General features: G+C 35.6%; 1 protein-coding gene across 2 annotated transcripts in view; it reads right to left on the reverse strand.

Moving 5' to 3' along the window:
• The window catches only part of LOC143252321 (serine/threonine-protein kinase D1-like), a 64,405-nt gene extending 47,378 nt beyond the window's left edge, over window positions 1-17,027 (reverse strand). For both annotated transcript variants that reach the window (XM_076504284.1, XM_076504283.1), the window contains exon 1: window positions 16,834-17,027. In XM_076504284.1, coding sequence (XP_076360399.1) covers window positions 16,834-16,899 — 66 coding nt within the window. In that variant the 5' untranslated portion in view covers window positions 16,900-17,027. The remainder of the gene's footprint in view (window positions 1-16,833) is intronic.
• Between the last annotated feature and the right edge of the window lie 9,694 nt (window positions 17,028-26,721).

Consider the following 26,721-nt stretch of genomic DNA (forward strand, 5'->3'; position numbering starts at 1 on the left):
GATCCATTTCTATTTGACTTAGGAAATTTCAGTAAGGAAATTACATCTTTTTTGTCTTTAGATAAGTGTTAATATGAAGACGAGATGTTTATCCTCCAAAGTGTAGAACATATAAAAAAGGTAAACAAAAAGGTTATATTGGAGAGATGTGGCTCACTATTCTGATAAATGAGTCTTCCAAATTTAAAAAAAGATAATAGTTTCAAAATTATTTGCCATGTTTGGATCCACATGGGTGTGCGAGTCAACATTTTTTATGCTAGATTTAAGTCTAAATATAGATTTCAGCTTACTGATATAAATTTAGAGGCAGAGCTAAGATGCTCATTGAGCATAGATATTAAGCCAAATTTCACGACACTTGTTAATTAAATCCCCAACAATTTTCATATTGAATGTTAGTTGAAATGCGATTATTTTAATTAAATTAACACCTTTCAATTTTTGTTTTAATAGTGTGGCCAACGTGGTTTTCATTAGCCACAGTTGTGGCCTCTATGAAAAATAAGTTGCCCACCCCTTGTTCTATGGTTTTCTAATTAAGTATCGAAACAAGCAATCACCATGCGATTCATATTGGAAATCTTTCTATACAGTCATGTGAAAAAGTTAGGACACCCTATGAAAGCCTGTGTATTTTTGTAACATTTTTGGATATATAGATATTTAATCTCAATTTCAACAATACTGAGAGATTATAGGAATATAACAAAAACAATTAAAACTGAAGAAAAGACTTTAAGATCTCCTGTAAATGTAATTCTACAAAAATGCATATTCTAACTGAGGAAAAAGTTAGGACACCCTACTCCCTAATAGCTAGTGTTACCCTCTTTGGCTGAATTAACTGCAGTGAGACGCTTCTTGTAGCCATCTCCCAGTCTCTGACATCGGTATGAAGAAAGTTTGCCCCACTCCTCAATGCAGAATTATTTCAGCTGTGAGATGTTTGAGGGGTTTCTTGCATGTACAGGCTGTTTCAAGTCACCCCACATCATCTCAATGGGATTTAAGATCTGGGCTTTGACTCGGCCATTCCAGGATTCTCCATTTCGTAGTTTTCACCCAGTCCTTGATGGATTTACTGGTATGTTTTGGGCCATTGTCGTGTTGCAGGTTCCAGGTCCGCTTCAGCTTTACTTTTCTTACAGATTGTCTCACATGATCCTCAAGCACCCTCTGATACACGGTAGAATTCATGGTGGATTATATGATTGTGAGCTGTACAGGTCCTGCTGCAGCAAAGCAGCCCCAAACCATGACATTTCCACCTCCATGCTTCGCAGTTGGTATGAGGTTCTCTTCCTGGAATGCTGTATTTGGTTTATACCAAACATTTCCTCTGTTCTGGTGTCCAAGTAATTCAATTTTGGACTCATCTGTCTTAAGAACATTATTCCAGAAGTTCTGCCTGGTCTTTGTCTACATTCTCTCTGGCAAACTTCAGTCTGGCCTTAGATGTTTCTCATAGAGAGCAAAGGTTTCCTCCTTGCACACCTCCTGTGCAAGTTGAACTTGTGTAGGCTCTTTCTGATTATAGAGGCATGCACTTTCACATCAACAGTAGCCAGAGCCTGCTGTAGGTCCCGTGATGACATGTTAGGGTGTTTGGAGACCTCTTTTAGCATAATGCGGTCTGCTCTCGGGGTGAACTTGTTGGACGACCAGACCTGTGCATGTTGGCAGTTCTTTTGAAAGCCCTCCACTTGTTGACTATTTCCCGGACAGTGGAATGGCTGATTTCAAAATCTTTTGGGATCTTTTTAAATCCCTTACCAGACTCATAAGCTACTACAATTTTCTTTCTGAAGGCCTCAGACAGCTCTTTTGCTCTCACCATGGTAATCGCTCTCACTTCAACAGTCAGGAGCACACCAAACTAAATGTCTGAGGTTTAAATAGGGCAAGCCTCATTCAAAATGCTGAGTAACGATCTTCTAATCATGTGCACTTGGTGCGATACACCTTTGTGTGAATTGAGCCATTTTAAGTGGGAATAAATGTGTCCTAACTTTTTCACATGACTGTATATGTGGAAGCTATATCACCTTCCCTACATAAGAGCAGCTACTGTGTGGATCTCTCTTAGACAGATTAATATAGCGGCAGTTCTGTCAGCTTCCCTACATAAGACCTGCTACTGTGTGGATCCCCTTTTAAAGTATTGTTGATCCAGGTAGCACCATGAAATAGTGAAGGATGGGAACTATACTTATAATATCGGTTACGTTTAGTATAGTAATACCTTAACATCCTGGTATTTATATACAAACATCATATTAGAGTGTAGAATGCTAACTTCAAGGAAAGTTTTACTGTTTTCCCTATCGATGTAATGTGTTCTATTTTTTTTTCTGCATTCAAAAAACACTTTTCTTGCAAACAATCATCTTTCCACCTCTCGTTGTTGACAGCAAAAAATAGTTAGGATGTGGGACGTTGAATGCTAGAGTATCCGCTCTTTTTTTTTGTTTTTCTTCGATTTTCATTCGAGGCCAGCGAAGTTGACGTTAAACTGGATAGACGGTGTACCCCCAAAGCCAGTAGCTACAAAGCAGGGTGAATTACTTGATGACGCCCCTTATTACTTTTTCTTTAGTGTTGGATGTTTGTATTGTGGCTTCGATTTTAAGAATTTATATATAATTGTATTCCATCTAAGATTTGGATATCCTGCGTAAGATCCGAGTTATTCTTCCTTATGACGTATTTCCGTCTTTGTTTTGTTCTTTAATATTCAGCTGATATATACAGCTTTAGACTTTGCCCCTGGAGGAATTTCTATGAACGCTTATGGCTACGCCCAACTTCATAATTTATTGAAATTATAAATTGACTCAGGATCTGTGCTAACAGAAGTTGTAATCTAGAAATCAAAAGTATGCTCGTTTAAAAACAACCAATTACGCACTTTTTATGGCACACTGTTTAATAGTAGGTACGACGCCTGTTTCTCATTATTATTTAGTTTAAAAAATTAAAAGATAATTTAACCCAATTTTCAACTGATTCATGTACAACTTCCGGATTATTCATAAAAAATCTTGCATTCCCTTAACAGTGAGTACGTGAACACATCGAGAAACTTTTTGTAACTTCTAGAATAGATGATTATACGGATTATTATCAAAATAGAAGTTAATAAAGTTAATAACCTTTTTACGGTATATTATATCAAAATCATAATATTATCAGTTAATCTGATGAGGATCAGTAGAGATTACCTGCCCTAAAAACTCGGTTGAACCAATTCGACATATTTTCAAGGATCGTATTTACAACTCAACTTGATTAAGGTTCCTGAAAGTTAATCGAAACGTCATCGCACTTTCAAGTTTTCTCTAATCAGTGATCCATATTACAATATATCGACTCAATTTCACGTGTTAAAATAAGGTTTAACCGATCTCCTGCTCGTAAAAATTATAGTTTTTAAGCCAGCAGACAATACAATTCTCAGGATACTTACGTCACACCGTTGTACAATTTCCGCAAAAATTCTAAGAAGTATTCATACCAGTTTACGTGTCTATCATTATTATTTTTCTCTACGGAAAAATTCCTACACGATGAACATTCTCAGTAAAATTTTATCACAATCTGGACCAGCGCATGAATGCAAAAGTAGACAAAATGATACAAAGCCAATGACAGACTACAGCGCAACCTACATAAAAGTCGTGTTAACCCATATGATTCGGCAGACATTTTTCCCAGCCGCAACTGTGATAAACCCTTTGTTTGGAGTAATTGCTCAGACGAGCGAGTGGGATTGAGTGGCGCTTTTGTTTTTTTCTTGTTATCTGAACCACGAACAACCAATTACTATCATAATACATTCAGGGTCGCATATAATTCATTATTTCTATTAACTAAAGCACCGATCTTATCAGCGATTCTGGTTATCTTTTAGAGACAATAAAAGAAAAAAATAAGTGTTATGTATATCTAGTAAAAATGGAATGTCGTTCTTGTATAATATATAAAATAGCTTAACAAAGTTCAATGATCAACTATATTATTACGTTATTGTAAAGAAACAGCCGGACCAAAGACATACAAATTTCTCTTATCAGACTTATATCGTTAAATTTCTTCACTATAAAGTAAGAATTGTGTGTAAAGATCAAATCCGTGCACTATTTGATTAGAGTAGTCAAAGATTTGGCGTAGGATGTTTTTGCCTAGCTCTAGTAATCAGTTCAAAATTAGGAACGACTCTGGGCAGAAAACCATTTGTGTTGCCTTGCACACACCCTAATCATTCGGAAAAGTCCAGTCTGTATAATTACACAAAGGGACAAAAACAAAAAATAATCTGTGACTTTGACAAACATTATTCCTAGCCTCCGCTTGACCAGCAGTAAGTTTGCGGTTTTACAACACTAAAGTTAGGTGTTCGATTACCTCGGTGGATACAGCAGATAGCCCGATGTGGCTTTGCTACAAACACATACACACACAAGTGTGGCTTGCTACAAACACATACACACACAAAGTGCTATCTTAGATGGGTAAACTAGACGGTTAGTGTGCACACACATACAGTTATTGTCATTATGTTTTTCTTTCGTTTAGCGGGTTCTTTTAAATTATTTGGTAAAAATAATGTCAAGTCCAGTTCACATGACGACAATGAGTAAATTCCCTGGTACTTGCAGTTCTGTTATGAACAATTTGAAAATGAAAGACATGGATCATTTTAAAGCCATTGTGAGAATGATTTTGTCAAAAACTTTCAAAGTCACTCAATGGTTGGCCCTTTAATTCTAAAACGAGTTTCATATTGTGGGAATGCCAAATCACCCGTAAAACTTTAAAAGTCATTTTACGATATGTGAAGACAGAAAATCCCCACAGCAGTTTGATGTGCATTTATGAAATATACAAAACTACAATAAGTGAAACAATCCCAGAAGCGTGTCGAAGCAATAACTACAGTATTATCTAGTTACGTGTAAGCAGTAATCAGTTTAAGTGTATAAGATAATGTTATTCGTTTTGTAAATATCAACTATACAACATCCGAGTGAAGGTTAGACAAGTAAAAACTCAAATTACAGAAAGAAGTAAATATTTATCACGAGTACGTTAAAGAGATAGAGTGTGTGTGTGTGTGTGTGTGTGTGATTTCTTATAGCAAAACCACATCGGGCTATCTGCTGATTCCACCGAGAGAAATCGAACCCCTGACTTTAGCGTTGTAAGTCCGTAAACTTACCGCCGTACCAGGGGGAGAACAAGAGACATAAAAACGTACAAGCTACGATTTATCCATCATCTGCATCACTGCTACTACAAAAAAAAAAGAAAAAAGAATTAGCCTCTTAAGTTGGCCATTTTGTTTCATTTACATCTGCAGAGTCTGTAGCAAACTTTACACAGTTCATCAACTGCAACCATACGTTTATTATTGTTATTGTCACTGTCTGGTGTCTTCCATAATAGTGGCCTCTATTTCTTAAGTAAATCCAATTTATTGCAGTTGAAGGATCACCATTTCATTATCTTACAATTAAAAGAGGTTCGTAAAAGAGCACTAAAAACAACTTTCGACAAGATAAACCACAAATGAACTCTAACTACTGTTCCTTCTTTACTTTTGCTTCATGAATAAATACGCAAGGTCAAGGTCCAGTCTATCCTGAGCGGATGCCAACGTGCTCCACGACAATAAAACTTCAAGTGAGAAGCATTTTTATTTCAAGTGGGTTTCTCGTTATTACGAAAGTCAGTAAAGTTTGTTTATCTGTTAAGAGTGGTGGATACAGGCGCACTCGTCTAGGGCACAACAAAGTTGTTAACTCGGAACAAAAAAGGTTCAGAGATTGGGGCACATTAGTGACGGACTTGTCCAAAAGTTCGCCGAATGAGTTCCTTAATAAAAATGTACATAAATAAACTTCATTACACCACCAGCTGAAAACAGCGCAATGTTTTATACGTTAACGTAAGACTTGTTTGTTTGTTTGTTTTTTTGGAATTTCGCACAAAGCTACTCGAGAGCTATCTGTGCTAGCCGTCCCTAATTTAGTAGTGTAAGACTAGAGGGAAGGCAGCTAGTCACCACCACCCACCGCCAACTCTTGGGCTACTCTTTTACCAACGAATAGTGGGATTGACCGTCACATTATAACGCCCCCACGGCTGGGAGGGCGAGCATGTTTGGCGCGAGTCGGGCGCGAATCCGCGACCCTCAGATTACGAAGTGCACGCCTTAACGCGCTAGGCCATGCCGGGCCCTAACGTAAGACCGTGTGGTATATAACGTGTTACTCTGTTTAAACTCCATTATGCTTGAGCTTACCTACATTACGCCATTGTTAACTGTACACGCTTGTGCAGTCCTAATAAAACTAAAGAAACTTAAATAAAAAAAATGATCAATAGAAGAAATGAAATTTATTTCATTTAACAGTGCAGAAAGGAAAAACTAATCTCTAATTTTGTAAAGATAAAACTACTGAAGAATTTTAATCAGTGTACATACATTATCCATAATTTACAGAAAAAATACTACTAAAAGCCATGTTAAACTCGAAATATAAAAGAACAAAATGGCCTACAGAAATAAAAAAATGAACCTAGACTATGAACTGGCCTGCAGAACTCATACAACGCAACATCAATGAACTCAACAGCAAGAATGTCCGCCACAACAATAAACTAGATAAACTAAGGTACCAACAACAAAAAAGACGACAACACGACGAACCACCAACAAACTTCGTAATTAACAGATCCGATCGAAAATTAAGCAATGAAAAATACATATCCTCAACAAAGGACTCAACTTCGCAGTAACATCTAGAAATATTCCATCTATCGAAATGAAAGCTTACCTGGAATACCTAGTTAGAAGAATGGTGATCCACTTTACACAAAATGGAAACACCAACAAAATAATGGAAAAACAACCACCGGAAAGAAGACAACTTCGACAACAATTCCACCGACAACCAATCTTTCCAGATAGAGCTTAAAACATTTACTTCCCCGAAACACCTTAAAACAGTATCTTAAAACAACGTTTTCAAAGAATTTTCACACAAAACTAGCAACATAATTTCACAGAAAAGAAAACTAAAAAATACAACCTCACACAAAAAGATAGTAATTCTACAAACAATTTAAACCAAGACAACAACATCAAAATTCTGAAAGCAGATAAAGGCAATGCTATAGTTATAATGAACACAAATGAATACATACAAAAAAATGGACATCTTATCAGATACAAATAAATTTAAACTAATACACACAATACCAATAAAAACACAAGTACCAATTAAACAAAATACTAATACAAACGAAAAAAAAAACCAAAACAATTTCAGAAAACCTTTATTCTTACCTACGAAAGACCGACTCAAGCACACAACAACTACACGGCACTCCCAAACCTCACAAACCCAATTGTCCACTATGACCCATAATGTCGACCTTTGAATCATTTAACTAAAACCTTGGTAAATATATAGCATAGGCATTTTATAAATATGCAACACCAGTCTTTTTTTAAAAACTCTTAAATTTAAATCTATTCTTAATCAGCTTAATCATAAAGCCTTAATAGCCAGTTTTGATGTCATCTCCCTTTTCACAGAAGTCTCAATAACTGAAGCTTGCAAGATAGCTTTAGAGTTTTATATCCAAGACCCCAACCCATTAATACATATCACCAGCAACCAATTAGTGACCCTTATAGAGTTCATTACCACCAAAACTTTATGTTCAATAACCAAAACTACTTGCAAATAAATGGCTTAAGTATGGGGAATCCCATGTCACCAATTCTAGCCAACATTTATATGACAAAGACTGAATCTCAAGCGATCCATTCAGCCTTACACCCACCACTATACTGATACAGATATGTTGATGATACAATTGCTGGATTCACATCTACAGAACACACACTTAGTTTTTTTCAACCACATTAACTCCATGCACTCCAACATTAAGTTCACGTGTGAACATGAAAAAAAACTAACCAAATAGCATTTCTTAACCTCAAAATCATGACACCTGATATAAATTCAAAACAGAAATCCACAGAAAAATCACCCATACTGGATTATACATTCCCTGGGATTTAGCACATGAAACAAAATAAAAACTCAACATATTAAGAAACCAAATAAACACAGCCACAAAACTATGCTCACCCAATAAAATCAACAAAATAAAACAATACTTCATCAACAAATTTTCTCCAAAAACCGTGGAAAAAAATCATACGCACACACCTAGACCAACAAATAATAAATCCCAAGATACTGAATATTGGAATTGATCGTGACGTTATAACGCCTCCATGACTTAAAAAGCGAGCATGTTTGGTGTTACGGGATTCGAACGTATTCTTATTCAGGACATACCAACATAAACAGTTTCTACAGAGGTTTATCCGTGTTTATACAAGTTGAAAATCTGCTCAGGAGCAACTACAACTATTTAAATGTTGTCCCCACCTTTTTTTTTCCCGATAAATTTGTTGATGCTTTTTTGTTTTTCTTCTCCGATCCTTACTTCAATAAATGACATTGTCTGTAGAAGCGTTGCTTCAGTGGAAGGATACGAAGGTTTCTAATCTATTGTGTTTATACCCCTGAAACAGTAGTAATACAAAGAACACACAAAACTTCAGATATTTATTAAGGTTTGTGTTATACAATAAGCAGTTACTAAAAAAGGAAGCTGCTTGTGTTTTGTAACAAATGTTTTAGAGTATGATGGGGAAGGGGCAGAGGTTCGATTCCATGAAATAGCTTTGATCCCCTCAAACTAATGCAGTCCATTAATCTCATTTTAGATTCGACCTCTTTATATGTCTCATTGACCCCCACTTCAGTTACTAAAAGCTTAAGCCAGGTCTGTTTTATTGTATTCACATTTATCTTTAATCTTACTTGTCCACCGTTTCCCTCCCAACTTTTTGTTTTCCTCTACCTGTTACAGCATTTCAACGTCACCTAATGGTGTAATTTGCGTAAAGATTCAAATAAAAGTCATTAAGACAAAATGAATTATAGCCATTATGTCAGTCAAATATCCTTCACAGGCTTTCCCGAGAGTTTTTGGGTAAAACGGCGACCAGTAAGTTTTTTTTTATATATATTTCTTGTTGCTACGACTAAAAATGTTTTTGTTATACTGAACGAAACTACTTGTTTTTTTAGATCTAAATGTTAAGCTATAAGAGCTACATAGTAATATCCATGTAAAAGAACTCGCTGCGATAAATTAACAGAGCATTTATACACGAACACACGTACGTTTGTTATAAAAAAAATTAAAAAAGGCTTAATTATATTTATTATAAATCACAACGTTTTGCGAGTATCGCATGAATGTGTTGCAGCATAATTTCTCAGCTTTCGATACTGTGCATGCATACTAATTTTCAGAAAGGTCATGCTCCTTGCAAAATACGTGGTAGTAATTACGATTTTTATTGTTGATTCGCTTGGTGGCAATGACAAGGCAGGAATGGAAGTGCATTTTTCTCGTTTCGAGACAACACATCAAGTTCAATGCAATCTCGTAACGCAGGAATATACACATTAACACTATTTCTTAAAACTGTTATTCACGAGAAAAGGAAATAAACCACATACAACGTTTCTCGCTTTTTTAATTATTAAATGTAACATTTGTCACAAATGTAAGAAATAATTATTTTATATTTCACAGGGTTTATATGTTATTTTTACAGAAATTAATAACATCGAAGTTCTCCATACCTCATGACAGATATGCGTAAATATGTCGAATGGTTCGGACCAATAAATTGGACCAGGTTTCGAAACTGTATCTTAAAGATATTAATAATTTTACACTTGTACAAGATAACAATGACCCCCTAAAATCTCACGGGAAGCAAATACAGAAAACATGTCTGAGGCGGAATCACACGAGACCGAATAAAATTTCTGGCTTAAGAAGTCAACATGCATTTCCTTAATTATATATAACTTTTGGGCGGAACGTTATACTCGCTTGACTCAAGGGAAGTAAGACGTTTGTGAATAAAGTTGTTATACTGTTTATGCTATATTTATTAGAATAAGAACAAAAATAGACATTCAATATATACACAAGTACGCAAAATCTTAAATCAAATTTATTTGAAGAAAGTGTCCAATTTAAACTTTTTTTATATATATATATAAAATGGGCTTTCTCATGCAATTAGAAGAGAACACCAATTCTACGGCCTCATCATGAAGTTCATTTTTCCCTTCATTTTTCCATACAATTTGATAGTTAATATAACTTAACACTTGCGATGAAGAAGGAATTTCTATTTCCTCACTGTCTTTTCCATTTTGTTCATCTTCTGAATCTCTCACATTGTTACCATCTTGCTAATGTATTATAGATTTTAAATCAATTTCATCAGTTTTTGGTAAAACATTCTTGTCAACGTTCACAAAACTACCCGCGTTCACAGAGTCATTGGCATTAATCTTCTCAGAGTTTGGATTTCACTAGAATCGTCATAACAAACAACTTCACAATCTCCGCCATTATCGAAAATAAATCCACAGTTTCGAAAGCACTTTATTACGCATTCATCTTTTACGCATTTGACTGACTGACTTAATACAATTGCATCTAACACGTCAATTTTCACGGCGATTTCAGATGTTCGCTTACAATCGTCCATGTTTGCAACAATATGCTGAAGCATCAATTTTTCTGTATTTCAGTTTTATACACTGTATAATTCCATTATCTAGTAGCTGTAGAACTGATGTTGTACATGGAGGTAGAAAGATTAAACGAACATTTGAAAGTTGATCTTTCGAGTGACAAGTTGCATTATTTAGGAAAAGTAGAATATTCCTATTTTTTGTTCCATTCTTTTGTTTAATTTAATTGCAAAAATAATGACGGCAGAAATACGAACAGAATATATTTAACCAACACTTACTGTAACACAATGTCCGAGAATTTATTAATATTTAAACAAATTATTAATTAAACAAGAATTTATTAATATAAAGAAATTATGAATTAAATAAGAAATTAATACTTAATCAAAAACATTTTTTCCGCTTTACTCAGGTTCTTATCCTACTTGTTGATAGATGAGGTACGCGAAAGATACTTTTCCCTCAGCGTTACGCAGGTTCCTCCACATAGAGGGTCTTTTATAAGAGAAATCTTAAGATAATGCTGTAAACTTTTTATATTTCCGGCTTGTACAGGTTTTACTGCATATTACTATACTATTTCTACATATCCCTGAATTGTATTGTCTGGAATTAAGCAAAGATACACAATGAGCTATCTATGCTCGGTTTATTAAATTGAACGGCATTCTTTTAAAGCTAGGCTAAACAAGGAAGTTCCCCACCAGCTTATATTTTCCCCAGGTCTCACCGGTGCCTTAGCATAGCACCGTAGTCTAGGTGTCAGGAAACAATAAGTGTTCTCAAGTACCTACAGTGAGAAACGTGTGTAAAAACTACAAATTCTTGCTCAAATATATTTTGAAAAATTCCCACATTTAATACAAAGAACCTGAAAAGATAGTTTGTTTACAAAATATTACCATGATTAAAAATATTCACACAAGCAACTATAATATAGCATCACGGTTTTAAGTTATCGATTTTTAAATTATGACTAACAGTAGTAATCAGAAGAGAAATACAGAAACCAATTATCATTTGAAAATAACTTGTTTCTTGTACTTCATAACCATTGCTCCACGAAACGAATGGATATATAACCATCATTAGAGTTTTAACTTTTATTTATTTCTTTAACACCCCTTGTTATAAAATTATATATAAGTAGAGGATTACGAGCCACAATTTGTAAATACTGAGAAATATTGAATTGTCAGTAAAATATATATTTATATTCACTAAAAACGCCTTAGCGAGTATATATTTTAACACATCACGTATGTTACTGAAAGAATATAATCCCTTGTTTGCTGGGATAAACTATGATGTTTTTTTAAAACTCAGGGGCGATTTTTTTGGTATGATAATAGTAGGTTTTACTGTACACAACACTGCTTTCCGATATCCAGCGTAACAAACCTGTTTCTCGACCTTCGACTATTACGACCTTCCCTGTTAATGTGGGGAAAACTGTCTATTGAAGGTTGCAGTGGGAAACCATTTAATAAAAAAGGTGAAATCTCAAGGTGAAAGTTTGAACTGGGAAATGAACCAGCGAAAGCTAGTCTTTATCTCCTAGGTATGTTACGAAAACAAGCAAAAATTGTTATAAACGATTTCTATAACACCTCAGGCAACGGTTCTAATCATAAACGCCAACCAACCACTTGATTGTGGTATTTCCGTAACACAAGAGCGAAGGCCAAGGAGAAGGCTTGGTTTAATTTCAAAAGTTCAACAACCGCTGGGGGCGCTGCTAGGCATGCTTGTAGAAATGGGTGTGAAAACCCAACGTTCGGCTGCTGACAGTGAATAAACAAAACTTACGACAATACAACGCCCTTTCTGACTCAGTATGTCGTAGAAAGCAATACCACATTGCAAGGTCAGCCTTTCAATACCCTGTTTCCGCGTTCAACCAAAGCATTTTTCTCTCACCATGAAGCCCGAAGTAAGGAAATCTTAAGAAAAACAAACTCAAAAATTTTTTGTGATTGTTTCTTTTTTTATATGGATCGAATATATGCAATGAAGTGGTAAAATGTATATTAAAATAATACTTTTCACTTACAGTAATCGTCAATAGTTGTGTTATTCTGATACAGTTTATAAATGTTAAAAACCAGGTTTCGATACTCTCGTGAAGGACACAGTACAGATGCCCATCGTGTAGCTTTGCGATTAACAACAGACAAATATAACAATTTTTTTTTATAGGCAAAGTAAAAATATGTATGATTCTAAAGCATGAATGTTTATTTATTTTTCATCATTGTTACAAGTTTACATATTTTGAAAAACAAAACAACGAAAACAGTCTTATTTCTAAAAAAAAACAAAAACAAAACGAAATTTCACCAACTGCACAGATAAGCCTTACCTCATGCTCTAGAATGTTCTTGAACTTGCATACAACCCCTCACCTGATAGGACAAATAAGGAAATAACCCAGATTTTAAAGGTAATTTACTCGTTGGTAATTTTAAGATGTATGATTTATTTAATTTATTTCTGTTATGGTATAAACTTTTAAAATATTTTCTCGTATTTGGAGGACTAAATTACACGCAGTTACACAAAATGTGCATTAATTTCTGCGAGGACTTTGACAGTCACATTATTAACGCCACGTAATTATATATTCGATCCCGCGACCTACAGTCGAGTGTCCTAACCATCAGAACATATTGGACAATGTTAAAAAAGTATGTTAAAAAACAAATAATGGCTAGATTGTTCATAAACCACAAGGAGCGCGACCAGTGTCGTTTCATGGCATTTCAAGGCCCGGCATGGCCAAACGTGTTAAGGCGTTCGACTCGTAATCCGAGGGTCGCGGGTTCGAATCCCGGTCGCACCAAACATGTTCGCCCTTTCAGCTGTCGGGGCGTTAATGTGACGGTCAATCCCACTATTCGTTGGTAAAAGAGCAGCCCAAAAGTTGGCGGTGGGTGGTGATGACTAGTTACCTTCCCTCTAGTCTTACACTGCTAAATTAGGGACGGTTAACACAGATAGCTCTCGAATAGCTTTGTGCGAAATTCAAAACAAACAATTTGTATTCATAAGTTAGTTAAAATTATTTGATTATGCCACGTTGCATATCTTGAGGTAGCCCCATTTCGATATATCTTTATGCACATATATTGCTTTATATTAAAAGTAGAAACTATTGTTCTTGAGACCTAGGTCTTGAGGTCTACAATAAGGAAATATCATTTTATTTAATTCACATTTCACGGTGAGTAGTTTGTTTGTCTGTTTTTTAAGTCATTAATGAAAAGATAAAAACGCCTATGTTATCAGAAAGCGGAATTCTATACAGCGGTTAAAGCCTGGCAGTGTATGGTGTAGGTTTACAGCACAAAGCGTACACAAGAGATGAACTACGCGAATATTCAGGGAAGGATGAAAACTAACTTAATTATTAATTTATACGTCGTAACTGGCGACTCTAGAAATGGAAGGTAGCCAGATTTTCAAACGTCAGTAATTTTCTCCCGGTAATGTATGCTTTCAGATATGTCACTCAGTCAAACTAAGTGTTGAAGCATGTTGGTACGCGTTTTCACTTTACTTAAGAGTAAATCAAACGGCACATTGTTTTTAACAGATGAACTGGGCTTCTTGACGAATAATAATGCAGTGATGTCGAGAAAACCCACTTGTAGAGAAAAATATATATGTAAAAACGACTGGTTTTGGTTGAGAAAAATTTTTACGTAGAGGAGCGAACAACGTTTCGACCTTCTTCGGTCATCGTCAGGTTCATTGTTTTTTTGGTTTTTTTCTTTGTGACCGAAGAAGGTCGAAACGTTGTTCGCTCCTCTACGTAAAAAGAATAATAATACGCTTTGTGAGAACAGCGAACGTCCTAAGATGTTGCGAGTGAAAGGAAAGTAGAATATTTTGTCAATCACACTACACCAGCCGTACCCGGTATTGACGGGGCTTTTCGCCGAATACCAGGGTTTCAGGCCGGCTGACACACGAAAAGACGTAGAGATCTAGGGCCAGTTTATATCATGAACTTAACGAACAATGGCTGTTACAGAGTAAACTAGATTAAGCAGGAGAGATATCTCTTAAAGTCTTGCTGGGCCACGCACAACACATTAAATAAAGAGCAATAATTTTCGAAGATGAGCATATGCAATAGAAGAACAGACACGTAGAAGCTTCTAGATTCACTCTCCAGATGTTTCTTCATAACAATAAACATATATATTCAAGGTATATGCCAATGGAAGAAAGTGCTTCTAATCAAACTCTAAATCACATCTGTTAGCAACCTTTAGTTCTGTGTATGTAATGTAACTTTAAGTGTAGTGGATTTTAGTTGTATTATAAATATATATAAGTTAACTTTGGATGAAAACGTTTCTGAAAGAAACATTTTAGTTTTAATAAATACGAAGAGAAAGAAGAAACTTGTTTCGTTTTATGTATTTTTGCGAAATACGACTCGAAATAAAAGCGTAGAAAATAAATCTGCTGTCTACAAGTATAGACGAGTTTCTGCATTTTTAAAATTTGCATATCTTGGTTTAATTAAATTTTAAAATTACTTCTTTATACAGCAGACTGGCTTTTAAATTGTTCACTTGCGAGTGTCGCCAGTAAAACGTGAAAAATGAAATGAACACCAACGAAACGTGGCGCTAATAACGTATGTAAGGTGTAAACCATACCAACGACACGTCATACATGTGCTTGAACGAATATGAAATTAGAAATACTGGTACTGTAAGTGAAAACCTGATTTATTCTAATAAAACCTGTATGACAATATGAAATACTGAAGAAATAAAAGGGATTGATGCTTTATTTTGTTGGCGTTACGCGACTAAGCCGCGTGTCAAGAGACACGTATTTAATTTTTTTGGTTTTGGCTCTTACACAACTAAAATGTATACTTCTGTTTTTTTTTTCACAATTACAAGTTACACAGCTACTTTGGTTTAAAACAAACAATTACCATATGACTTATTCTGAAGGCTACCTACTGTGAAATATCACACTTTTTAAGAGGTGAATGGCAAATATAAATCCGTCAGAAAAAAGGAAAAAACACGATATAACAATTATCGTATAAATTATAATGATATGCCGTTTATGGTTACTCTTTAAGAAAAAGAAGTAAACAAAAAAAACAAAAATGCCGATTTTTTACTACGTCATGTAGTGACTTAAGAATTTTCTTTAATAAAAGTCAATTAAAACAACAACAACAACAATTTTGTGTGGGAGACATTTGATCCTTTTGTTTATTTCACACAAAACACACACCTGATCTGAATATCACAAAAACCTGCTTCACCTATTTTAAATTTTAAAAAAGTTCCCGGTGTTAATGGCGTAGGAAGCTGAGGGAAACTTTTTTCAGTCTGTTCCAGCAATAATTTACCTAAATTAAGAAAATTAATCTCTGGAAAAGCAAGATAACATTTAAAATCTAATTCAGGTCCTAAGAACTTCTAAGGCCTCAAGACGATCCTTGAACCCCGGGCATAATGGGTGTACATTCCATCGATCAAATAAATCTTGCTCCTCACTTTTAATTTGCCTCCTACGCCTCAGCCTAAAGCTGCGTATTGTTAACACTGTGTTGCCCCTAATTAACGCCCTCGAGGCGTTGCAAAATATAAAATGAGCGCTAATTTTCCAAATACGATTTATTGATTTCAATACTAATAAGTGCGCGCGCCTGTTTGTTTCTTTTTTTCACAAATCAAAATTACTGTAATAAACGTGGATTATATGTTGCATTACCATTGCTGTCACATAAGGTAAGCGTAATGAAAATACAGGGAAGAAATAAGCAGAGACGGTCCTTTAATTAGGGGCAAAACATCGTAAAACAGTCGTTTCCATTGTTGTTGTTCTCTATTAAAAGAAGCACGAATTAACCTTTTTTATAAATGAAGCCCATAACTTTATTAAAATGTTAGAAATTAGCATTTTCAATTCGCAAGATTTTGTAATTTTTTTCATTCCTTTGTTCTACTTACAAAATATAAATTAATTTAAATGAATTTATTTTAAAAACATTTAAGTCTTGATTTCAAAGTAAGAATAATGCGCTTTTACTTAATATTACGCGATTCGTTTGCCATCAGAGTAGGGTACTTGTAGACGTAAATTTAAAAAATGGTTTTCCGCAAAGGAAAAACAAAACAAAACAACTTACTTTCCGCCATATCCTCCGCCGTCTGTAAGGAGGGCACTCCGTCAGGCCTACCATACAGCTGATCATGTTGTTCCCTAAGAACACAGACCTCAAATGCGTCGATTCCCGACGAAAGCGAGAACTGGTTGTACAGCCTGGCGACGAATGCCTTTATCACTACCAACAACTTACTCGTGTGGTGGTTAGGTGATCTTGGAGTTCCCCCTTCTAAGTGGGAGACATCCTCTCCAAATGTTAAGTAAACAGGCCAAGGTTAATTACAAATATCAACCTCACCCCCTTGCCTCAAGCTGATACGTTTAATCATAATGATAGTCCCTCGCTTACTTACTGTACAAGTAATTCAGATTTGTTATTTTAACTGGTTATTAGCGGGTTAATGAATTACGTCTTCCATAAGGCTCTTAAAAGCAAAATTAACAAAGAAAACTTGATGTTTTAATAGTGTACCCTAGTAGAAAAAACAACAAGAACAACATGAACTCTTCAAGGTTGAAACACCATATACAGTTACTGTAAAAATTTACTGGATAAGTTTGGCCTTCATGCTGCCATCAGCCAAGCAATGTTTTTTTCCAAGTTTTACAGAAATATGGTTATTGAACAATTGAAACGCCATTGTTATATTAAGTTTATATACTAGCTGTCAGTAACTTGTGGTGCATTAATTATACTAATTAAAAACAGTGTTGCATATCATGCCCATCGGGTTTAACCTGAAGTTGAAGTGTTTAGATATTTTTTAAAGGACGTACTTGACCCAAATGACGTCACAAAGTGACGTAGGCGATGTGACTTGTTACAACTAATCCGGTAGCGAAACAATTAACCATCACAAGAAATGGATCTCAAGAGAGTACAACGTAACTTTGTGGGTTCGTAAAGTTGCTATCATTATTGTAATTTTTGTTGCAAAGGGTTTGCACTCTAATGTTTTTTTTTGTTTAACCACAAGGATTTATCTTCTTATAAAAATCAAATAATCCCGAACAATGTAACAACACCAGAAATAAGAAGATGCTCTTACATAAAAAAATAAAAGTTTACGAAATTCATGTTTACTTTCATATAAATACTTTTTATTCACACTGTAGTATAAAATTAGTCTTCTTTTTATGTATTCATTAAATTTTTCATTTTTTGTTCAGTTATTTATGTAGTCATTTTTAACACAATTTAAAAGTGTCATTTCTGGTTTATAATATTTTTTACTTAATAGAAAATATCCATTTTTGTTTCGTCCGACCATTGTTGTTTTTTTACATGCGTTTTAGCGGTAACGGGACATATACCGTAAATATTTTGATCCAGTCTTGGCATATCCCAATAACAGGAATGATTGTCTCAATGATGCACTTACAGCAGTATCACGTTTCGAACCCCAGATCCTTTAATAAGCAGCCCAACGTGCAAACCACTAGATCATGTCTGTTCCAAAAAAGGGAACAATTTTACTTCTTGTATCAAAACGACCCAAAGAACTAAATATCTACCCATAACCGGCACTAATACTGACCACAACGATAAGAGGAATACCAACTAGTTAACAGCATACACCGCTAACCTCTTTGGCTACTTTTGTCTGATCGAGTAGTGCGATTTGACCCACTTTTATATCATATCCACAACTGTAAAGTGGAGATCACGAATTCTCAGATTTACAGTTCAAGTGATGTCATATTGTTAAAGATGATATCAAAATGTCAGAAATCCATGTCTGGCTTTCATAACATGGTCCGGCATGGCCAGGTGGTTAAGGCACTCGACTCGTAATCCGAGGATCGCGGTTTCGAATCCCCGTCACATTAAACATGCTCGCCCTTACAGCCGTGGAGGCGTTATAATGTGACGGTCAATCCCACTATTCGTTGGTAAAAGAGCAGTCCAAGAGTTGGCGGTGGGTGGTGGTTACTAGCTGTCTTCCCTCTAGTCTTATACTGCTAAATTAGGGACGGATAGCCCTCGTGTAGCATTGCACGACATTCAAACCAAACTTTCATTACAAAAATAAAATGTATAGTAAACTATTGCGAACTAGTTTGACTTAAGAAGACGTAGAACTACCTATTGAGGTGCCATTTGACTTATTTTAGAACTTGAAATTTACATAATTTGATGTACAGCACTGATGTTCTTCCATAATGTACAGTTTACAGGTATTTACTTTTAATACTATGTTTTATTTACTACAGTATCCTTTGTTGAAATACGTTACAAACATGAATTGGAAACAACGAACAGATATCAACCACACGTAATGAAATATGTTTAATTCTAATAATCAGGAAACATAATCAAGCCCCCGCTAGTACAGCGCTATGTCTCCAGATTTACAACGCTAAAATCAGGGGTTCGATTCCCCTCGGTGGGCTGAGCAGATAGCCCGATGTGGCTTTGCTATAAGATTTCTATCTATCTGTGAAACATAATCAATGTTTTTGTTTTAAGTATACGACTTATTAACTTTATTTTTCAATAATAGTTTAATATCTGGTTTTTACAGCGAATCGAACCCTTGATTTTAGCGTCGCAAGTTTTTAAAATTACCGCTGTCCCGCAGGAGGACATGAAAATAATTTTAAAAATGATGAAGGAATTGTGTGCTCACCACTTTTATTTTACAATTAACTATAACTAAAGTCATTTCAGTTAATAATAATAATGGAGCCATGTGATTAGGGTGCTCGACTTGCAATCTGAGGGTCGCGGATTTAAATTCCCGTCCCACCAAACATGCTCGCCACTTTCAGCCGTGGGGGCGTTATAAGTTACGATCAATCCTACTATTTGTTGGTAAGCACAAGAGTTTGCGGTGGTGGGAAATGATGAATAGGTGTTTTTTCTATGATCTTTGTTGAAAATCCAAACCAAACTCCTGTGCTATCTATTAAACGATCCCATAAACAAAATCTTATAAAAAAATTTCTCATTTCGGGCATTCAAGATTCAGACAATTAAAAAAAATTGCTCTATATGCAACAACCATTGTTTGTTTTTTGATTTCGTGCAAAGTTTCTCGAGGGTTGTTTTATAATAGAACACAGTTTTAACTAAGAGTATTCTTCTCACAACATGAACACGATTTTCACTAGGGCTGTACATGAGGGTTTGATAGTATCTTTATTGATGTAATTTTTAAATGTTCTAACGAGAAGTGTGTGTTTTCTTATAGCAAAGCCACATCGGGTTATCTGCTGAGTACGCCTAGGGAAATCGAGCCCATGATTTTAGCGTTGTAAATCCGTATACTTACTGTTGTACTAGCGGGTGGCACTAACAAGAAACTGGAGTTCTTTTGAAACAACAACAAAAAACGGTACTGCTTTTAATATACATAAATAATATGACAATTTAATACAACGATTAATACAAACAGGTGCTCGTAGAACGGCGTTTCTACTAGTAAGTATAATTATGAAAAAAAAAAATTAATTACCTGACATACATTCAGGTGCATTAGGGGTCAAGCAGTCTGACTGAAATTCCCATGTGTGTAACTAGGATGCGTCAGAAATACAAAAAAATAGTCATGCAGCTGAATCCGAAAAGCATGTTTATTAGAGAATTCTGGTCATTCAGTATCGGTGGCTGGTCAGCCTAAGGAGAGTATTATGATTGTTTGTTTTTGAATATTGCGAAAAGCTACACGATAGCTATCTGTGTTAGCTGACCCTAATTTAGGAGTGTAAAACAGCTAGTCATCACCACCCACCACCAATTCTTGGGCTACTTTTTTTACCAACTAATAGTGTGATTGACTCTCACATTACAATGTCCCCACGGCTGAAAGGACGAGCATGTTTGGTATTCGAACCCGCGACCCTGAGATTACGAGTCAAGCCCCCTAACCACCTGGCCATGCCGGGCCAGGGATACCTAACGGCTTTATATTTCATTTGAAAACATACAAATTAATTAGTTTTAAATTACTAAATCAATACATCTTGCAATTCGAAAGAAAACTCTTACAAGCTATATGTATGTGTATATATTTGTTGTTTATTTTAAAGGTAGTATTGGATTATACTAAAGGGAATTGTATCGCTTACAATTCTCTTCTAATATTCATGCTCTATTCTGAGGCCCGGTGGTTAAGACACTCGACTCGTAATCTGAGGGTCGTGGGTTCGAATCCCTGTTGTACCAAACATGCTCGCCCTTTCAGCCGTGGGGGCGATATAATGTGAAGGTCAATTCGTTGGTAAAAGAGTAGCCCAAGAGTTGGCGGTGGGTGGTGATGACTAGCCGCCTTCCATCTATCTAGTCTTACACTGCTAAATTAGGGACGACTAGCACAGATAGCCATCGTATAGTTTTGCGCGAAATTAAAACCAAACCTGCATTTTGCAGTAAAAATATTTTAAAAAGTTAATCTGTATCAATCATGAGTATAGAAATTATTATTTGGAACTAATATTATATTAAAGTAACAGTTGCTCTGTCAGGGATTAAACTTTCTTGTATTTTTACCCGGTAATTTACGTTCTAGCTCGCCTTGTTTGCTTACGATTCATTTTCTTTATAGTGCATTTGCATAACTTCTCCCACGTAACACAGAATATTTCATTATCAGGGTACTAGCCGTAGTATATTAAACATTTTTTCAGTCGATCTTCGAGGAAATGAGTTAATACAATTATTGTAGGCCATATTTTTAATATTTTAATTCGAGAAACTCGCTCGAGGGAGTTCAGCTTTATGTGATAAACAAGAAGCTAGTGATTAATGGGCCATGTTTGTTTCGTCGTCATAAACATTACTCACGTTTATGACGATAAACAGCGCAGTAACAACACGATTTAAAACTGTGTTCTGGACTACTTCCGACTAATCTTGACGAGAGTACAATAAGGGACTTGTTGGTCTATCTAGGCCATCCCATCCACTAAACTTTAAATACACTTATCAAGCCTTCCCTTTAACTGTATCCACTACATTTGACGACAACCCATTTCAAAGGCCAACCATCATGTTAAAAAATAAAACCGACTTAGTTGAAGATGACTCCTAACTTGCCAGAATTTATATTTGTGTTCCCTAGTCCTACCAACGAAAAGGTGATGCATCAAAATTATCAATTTTCCTAATAATCTTAAACACCTAGATCACATCTTTTCTAACTTTTTTTTTCAACAACAAAATCTCTGAGATGTTAACCTGTTCTCGTATGCTAAATTTTTCATTCCAAATATTATCATAGTGACCCTCTTCTGAACCCTTTCCAGCCATTCAATGTCCTTCCTAACTTATGACACAGAAGACTGAATACAATACTCCATATGCTGTCTAACCAATGATATATTAGAATTATAACCTCTTTAAACTTCTATTTAATTTTTCTCCAAAAATAGCCTTAACTTTTATTTGCCCTGCTACTGGCAATAACACACAGTTTTAGTGGCTTAAGAGACTAGTAAATCACAACACGAAGATTCTTTTCTTCTACAATACTGTTAAGGTTATTCAAAGCAAAATTATACTAACACCAAGTTATGATATCCTATATGCATTATTTTACATCTCTAAGTAAAATCCATCTACATTTTATTCGCTCAACTTACCAAACCTTTTTATAAAGCAGCAGCATTCTCAGGTCAGCCAGCTACATCCAAAACCTTAGTATCCGACAGACCATTCTTTCATATAACTGATGTAAAACATAAAAAAAAGTAAAGGTCCTTACATTAAGCCCTAAGGTACATCACTTGTGACAGTAATCCACTATGAATGACCTCCCTTAAAAAAAAGAAAAACGCAACAAAACCTTCTGCTTTCTTGTATCCAATGAGTCAACCTCTCCCTCACTCCTACAAAGATAATTTTTTAATAAACCTTTTTATGTGGCACCATGTCAAATGCTTTCTAAAAATCCAGACACAGTAAATCCACAATCATACCGTCGTTTACGTAAACAGTAACTTTCTGAAAGAATGCCAAAAGATTAAAAAGATAAGATTTTCTTCCTAGTGAAATCACACCTACTATCTAACAAAATTTTAATCTTTGTTAAATGATTTTGCAATGTATCTTTTATCAGACTTTCAAAACCTTTTCCCACCACTGATGTGAGATTAATAGGCCTATAATTATTGGGGCGACTTGTATCACCTCCCTTGGAAAGTGAAATACCATTATCTATCTTTCAGTCTTCTGACACTTTTTTACTATTCAAGGACGTCCAAAAAATGGCTAACATATCCAATCTTTTTATCAAATATTCCCTTTCATATTGGAAACGCTATTCTCCTGATACGGTTTACTCCATTCTCTACTGAAAAAAAATTAGGAAAGGCAGCTGGTCAACATCATTTACTGCAAACTTTTGGGCTACTTTTTACCAAAGAATAATTGAATTGACTGTAACATTATAACGCCTCAACGGCTGAAAGGGCGAGCATTTTTAACGGCGAATTTCAATCATGCGATCTAGAGATTGCAAGGCAAGCGCCCTAATAATCATACACAGAAGGATTATAAAATTTTAAAAAAATCAAAGTACAAAGGGGACATCAATGAAGTTATGAGAATTAGAAAAGAAAGTATAGAATAAGCCATAAGAAATATACAAAAATACATTAACTCTAGGATAAAATATCTAGATTCTAGAAATATAATTGGCAAGTGCGAGGATCAAAGTAGTCGCATCTCTCTTTTCATTTGCCTAAGAATTTTAACTTCAGTTAATGTTAACTAAGAAATATGGAATAGGAGAACTCCTCTGGTTTACACCTTTCACCACCACTGACTGTTGTGTTACCCATGACTGCAGGACCTTTCTAGACTCCTCCAACTATATCACTATCGCTTTTGTTTTGTTTTGAATTATGCGCAAAGGTACACGAGGGCTAATTGTGCAAGCCGTCCCTAATTTAGCAGTGTAAGACTAGAGGGAAGGCAGCTAATCATCACCACCCACAGTCAACTCTTGGGCTACTCTTTTATCAACGAATAATGAGATTGACTGTCACATTATAACGCCCCACGGCTGAAAGGGCGAGTATCACTATAGCATCTTGTTACAAAGTTTAATAGGCTAGTTAAACAACATTGTTCAATCAGAAACCCAAGGGGTTCGGTGAAAACTTTAGGTACCATGGGAGGCATACAAAGCTTAGGTAGAAATAATTTCCAAAGTGAATGGATGGAAAAAGTAAAAAAGCTGTTCATCTTGTTACTCCTTTAAAAGAACTAGTTTTAATAGCATTAAGCAACCTTCAAACTGGGAACAATAACAATTTTTAGGTATTGTCACATCAAGACGAAATCTCTAAAGCAGTTTGGAAATAGAAGAAGAATAAAGAACGACACATCAGCCACGCTTGTGGAAGATGTAAAAAAACTTGGCCATTTTTTTTATTCAGATGCATGAAGTGTTGTCATTTAACCAGCTCATAGATGCTATAGAGAGGATATGCCAATTAGGGTAAAACAAAATAAAACACTTTGAAGAAAGCTCTTTAAATTGTGATTGAACTAAAAATTGCAGATGAATAATTAAAAACGTAGAATGATTTGTGGGATCGTGAAATCAAGTAATGTGTATGCATTTAATCCATCTGAAGGAATTCTAGGAAAAATAAACATGAAGATGACCTAAAAAGATAGAAACGTTGTTCTGTAATTTATTTTAATTAAAGTATCCGTCGAGAAACTTTGCGAGCTCATCTAAGTGCATGGAAATTGCTTGCTTCAGTTCCCCGGGTACAGAAATGTTTCCGATTTCCGACACATCTTCGATCTTACTTACACAGTCGTCCAGCAGGGGAAAGTTTGCGAAGTTATCATTCTCTGTTCGTCGTTTCCATAACGATAGCTTTTTTTGAAAAGCCTTCAGGTTTTCTTCCGCTTTGATGATGTTAACTCCACCGCCCTGCATCTGTTGATTGAGATGATTAAAAGCATTGAAGATATTGGCCATGTACGATAAAATAAGAATGAACTCAGATTTTTCGAAGCAATCTGCATGACAATGTTGGTGCTCTCGCAAAAACAGGGCTAATTTCACACACATGGCAAAAACGTGATTCAGCACCTTTCCCCGGGATAACCACCGAACGTTAGAATGGTACAGAAGTACCTCGAATTCAGAGCCCATTTCATTACACAGCTCTTTGAAGATGCGGTGCTTCAGGGCACTATTTCGCACAAAGCTCACACATTCCACTACAATTTTTAATACTTCTTCCAGTTTTGAAGGCAAGGTTTTTGTTGCCAACGCATGACTGCGCAGAACACAGTGCGTTACAATGATGTGTGGTGCATCGGATTTTACCAGCGCACCAAAACCAGAGTTTCGTCCCAGCATGACTGGAGCTCCGTCCGAACAAACTGCAGAAACCATATCCCACGAAAGATCGTTGGCTCTGAAGAAGTCATCCACAAGTTTCTTCACGTCAGCTCCCTTAGTTGTTGTTGTAAGAGGCTTAGAAAATACAAAAATCTTCTTAAATCTCGTCGTTCTTCAAATAGCGCACGAATACAACAAGCTGGCTTAGATTGGAAACGTCGTTGGTCTCGTCGAGTTGAAGGCTGAATTTTACTGGGCTTGAGCCAAGATGACATCTATTCTGCTGCTGATGGTGTCATTTGAAAGAAAAGTTTGGGATAACTTATTTTCAGCAGCTTTTCCTAGAATGATATTCGCCCTCTTCAACGCAGATGGTTTTACGAGTGCTTCACCAATGGTGTATGGTTTGCCTTGCTTTACGATCAAGTACGCAACTTCGTACGATGCTGTGAGGATCGGTTTGTCGATGGGTACAAAGCCGAGAACAGGCAAAGTAGTCTTTTCATCGAACCTGGCTCTCTTTACCTTGAATTCAGCAAGCATTGAGTTCTTGTATTTCTCATATCCATGCAGCTTTAGGGAACGTTCTCTTAGTTTTGCCGGTGCTACACTAGAATTTCTCAACTTGGCATTAAAATCATGCATTGTGGACGCCGACTCCCATCATGTTCCGTTATACACGTGAATCCATATTGTATGTATTCGTCCGACCACTTTCTGTTTTTACTCGACATAGTTAGTATGGCGGGATTGAAAGATTAGGAAAAAATTACAAAAGATGCACGAATACTACAGTCACAAGTCAACTGCTAAGCGCACGAAGTTTTCTGCAGCACAGACATTAAGCCCAAGTGATGTGACGTGATTAACCGCAGCCAATGATGGCCAAGTGGAACATGACGTCACGAAACATACGAGTAAGGTAAACGGAACGGACACACACACAGTATGGGTGTCTTGACCTCCGCCGAAATCTGATACTGACTCAACGAACCTCTGGGGTTCAATTGAACCCAGGTTAAGAACCACTGCTATAAGCCATAAAAATGAAAACTACCAAAAATACTTGATGACTGGGCAGTTTAGAGATAGTAGGCAAATACAAAAATACTTTTTTGTTATTAAAAATGTTCAATTAATGGCCGTAATGTCTAAGATTATAAATTACAATTTAAAAAAGTCGCTTTAGTGTTAATTATGGAAGTTTAATTTAGCATTACTATTATTATTTTATTTGTAAGAAGATTGTTCCAAGGAGGGCAGTGGTATAGGCTTCGTTTTTAATATTTTAATTTTGGAGGTTCTTTAAAATTTTATAATATAAAAAAATTGAACAATATATAATTGCGACTTAGATTAGAAGTATAATAGTAATAGCTGTTTATTAAAGGCTTGTTTATTCTGAGATGTAAAGTTTGAATTACGGATTCATCTAAGTACTTAAAACACGGAGCAAGTTAGCAAGTGGTTAGGAGTTATTTATTTGTGAAGCTAGGTCTATCACTTTTTTATTGTTAGATACGTTAAAGAATAAAAAATTATAGAACTTTCAATTCAAGAAATAAAACGCTTTCCTTTTGTTATTCTGTGCATCTCTTTTT

This window comes from Tachypleus tridentatus, chromosome 6 (assembly GCF_004210375.1).
Source record: "Tachypleus tridentatus isolate NWPU-2018 chromosome 6, ASM421037v1, whole genome shotgun sequence".
In the NCBI taxonomy this organism is placed as follows: domain Eukaryota; kingdom Metazoa; phylum Arthropoda; class Merostomata; order Xiphosura; family Limulidae; genus Tachypleus; species Tachypleus tridentatus.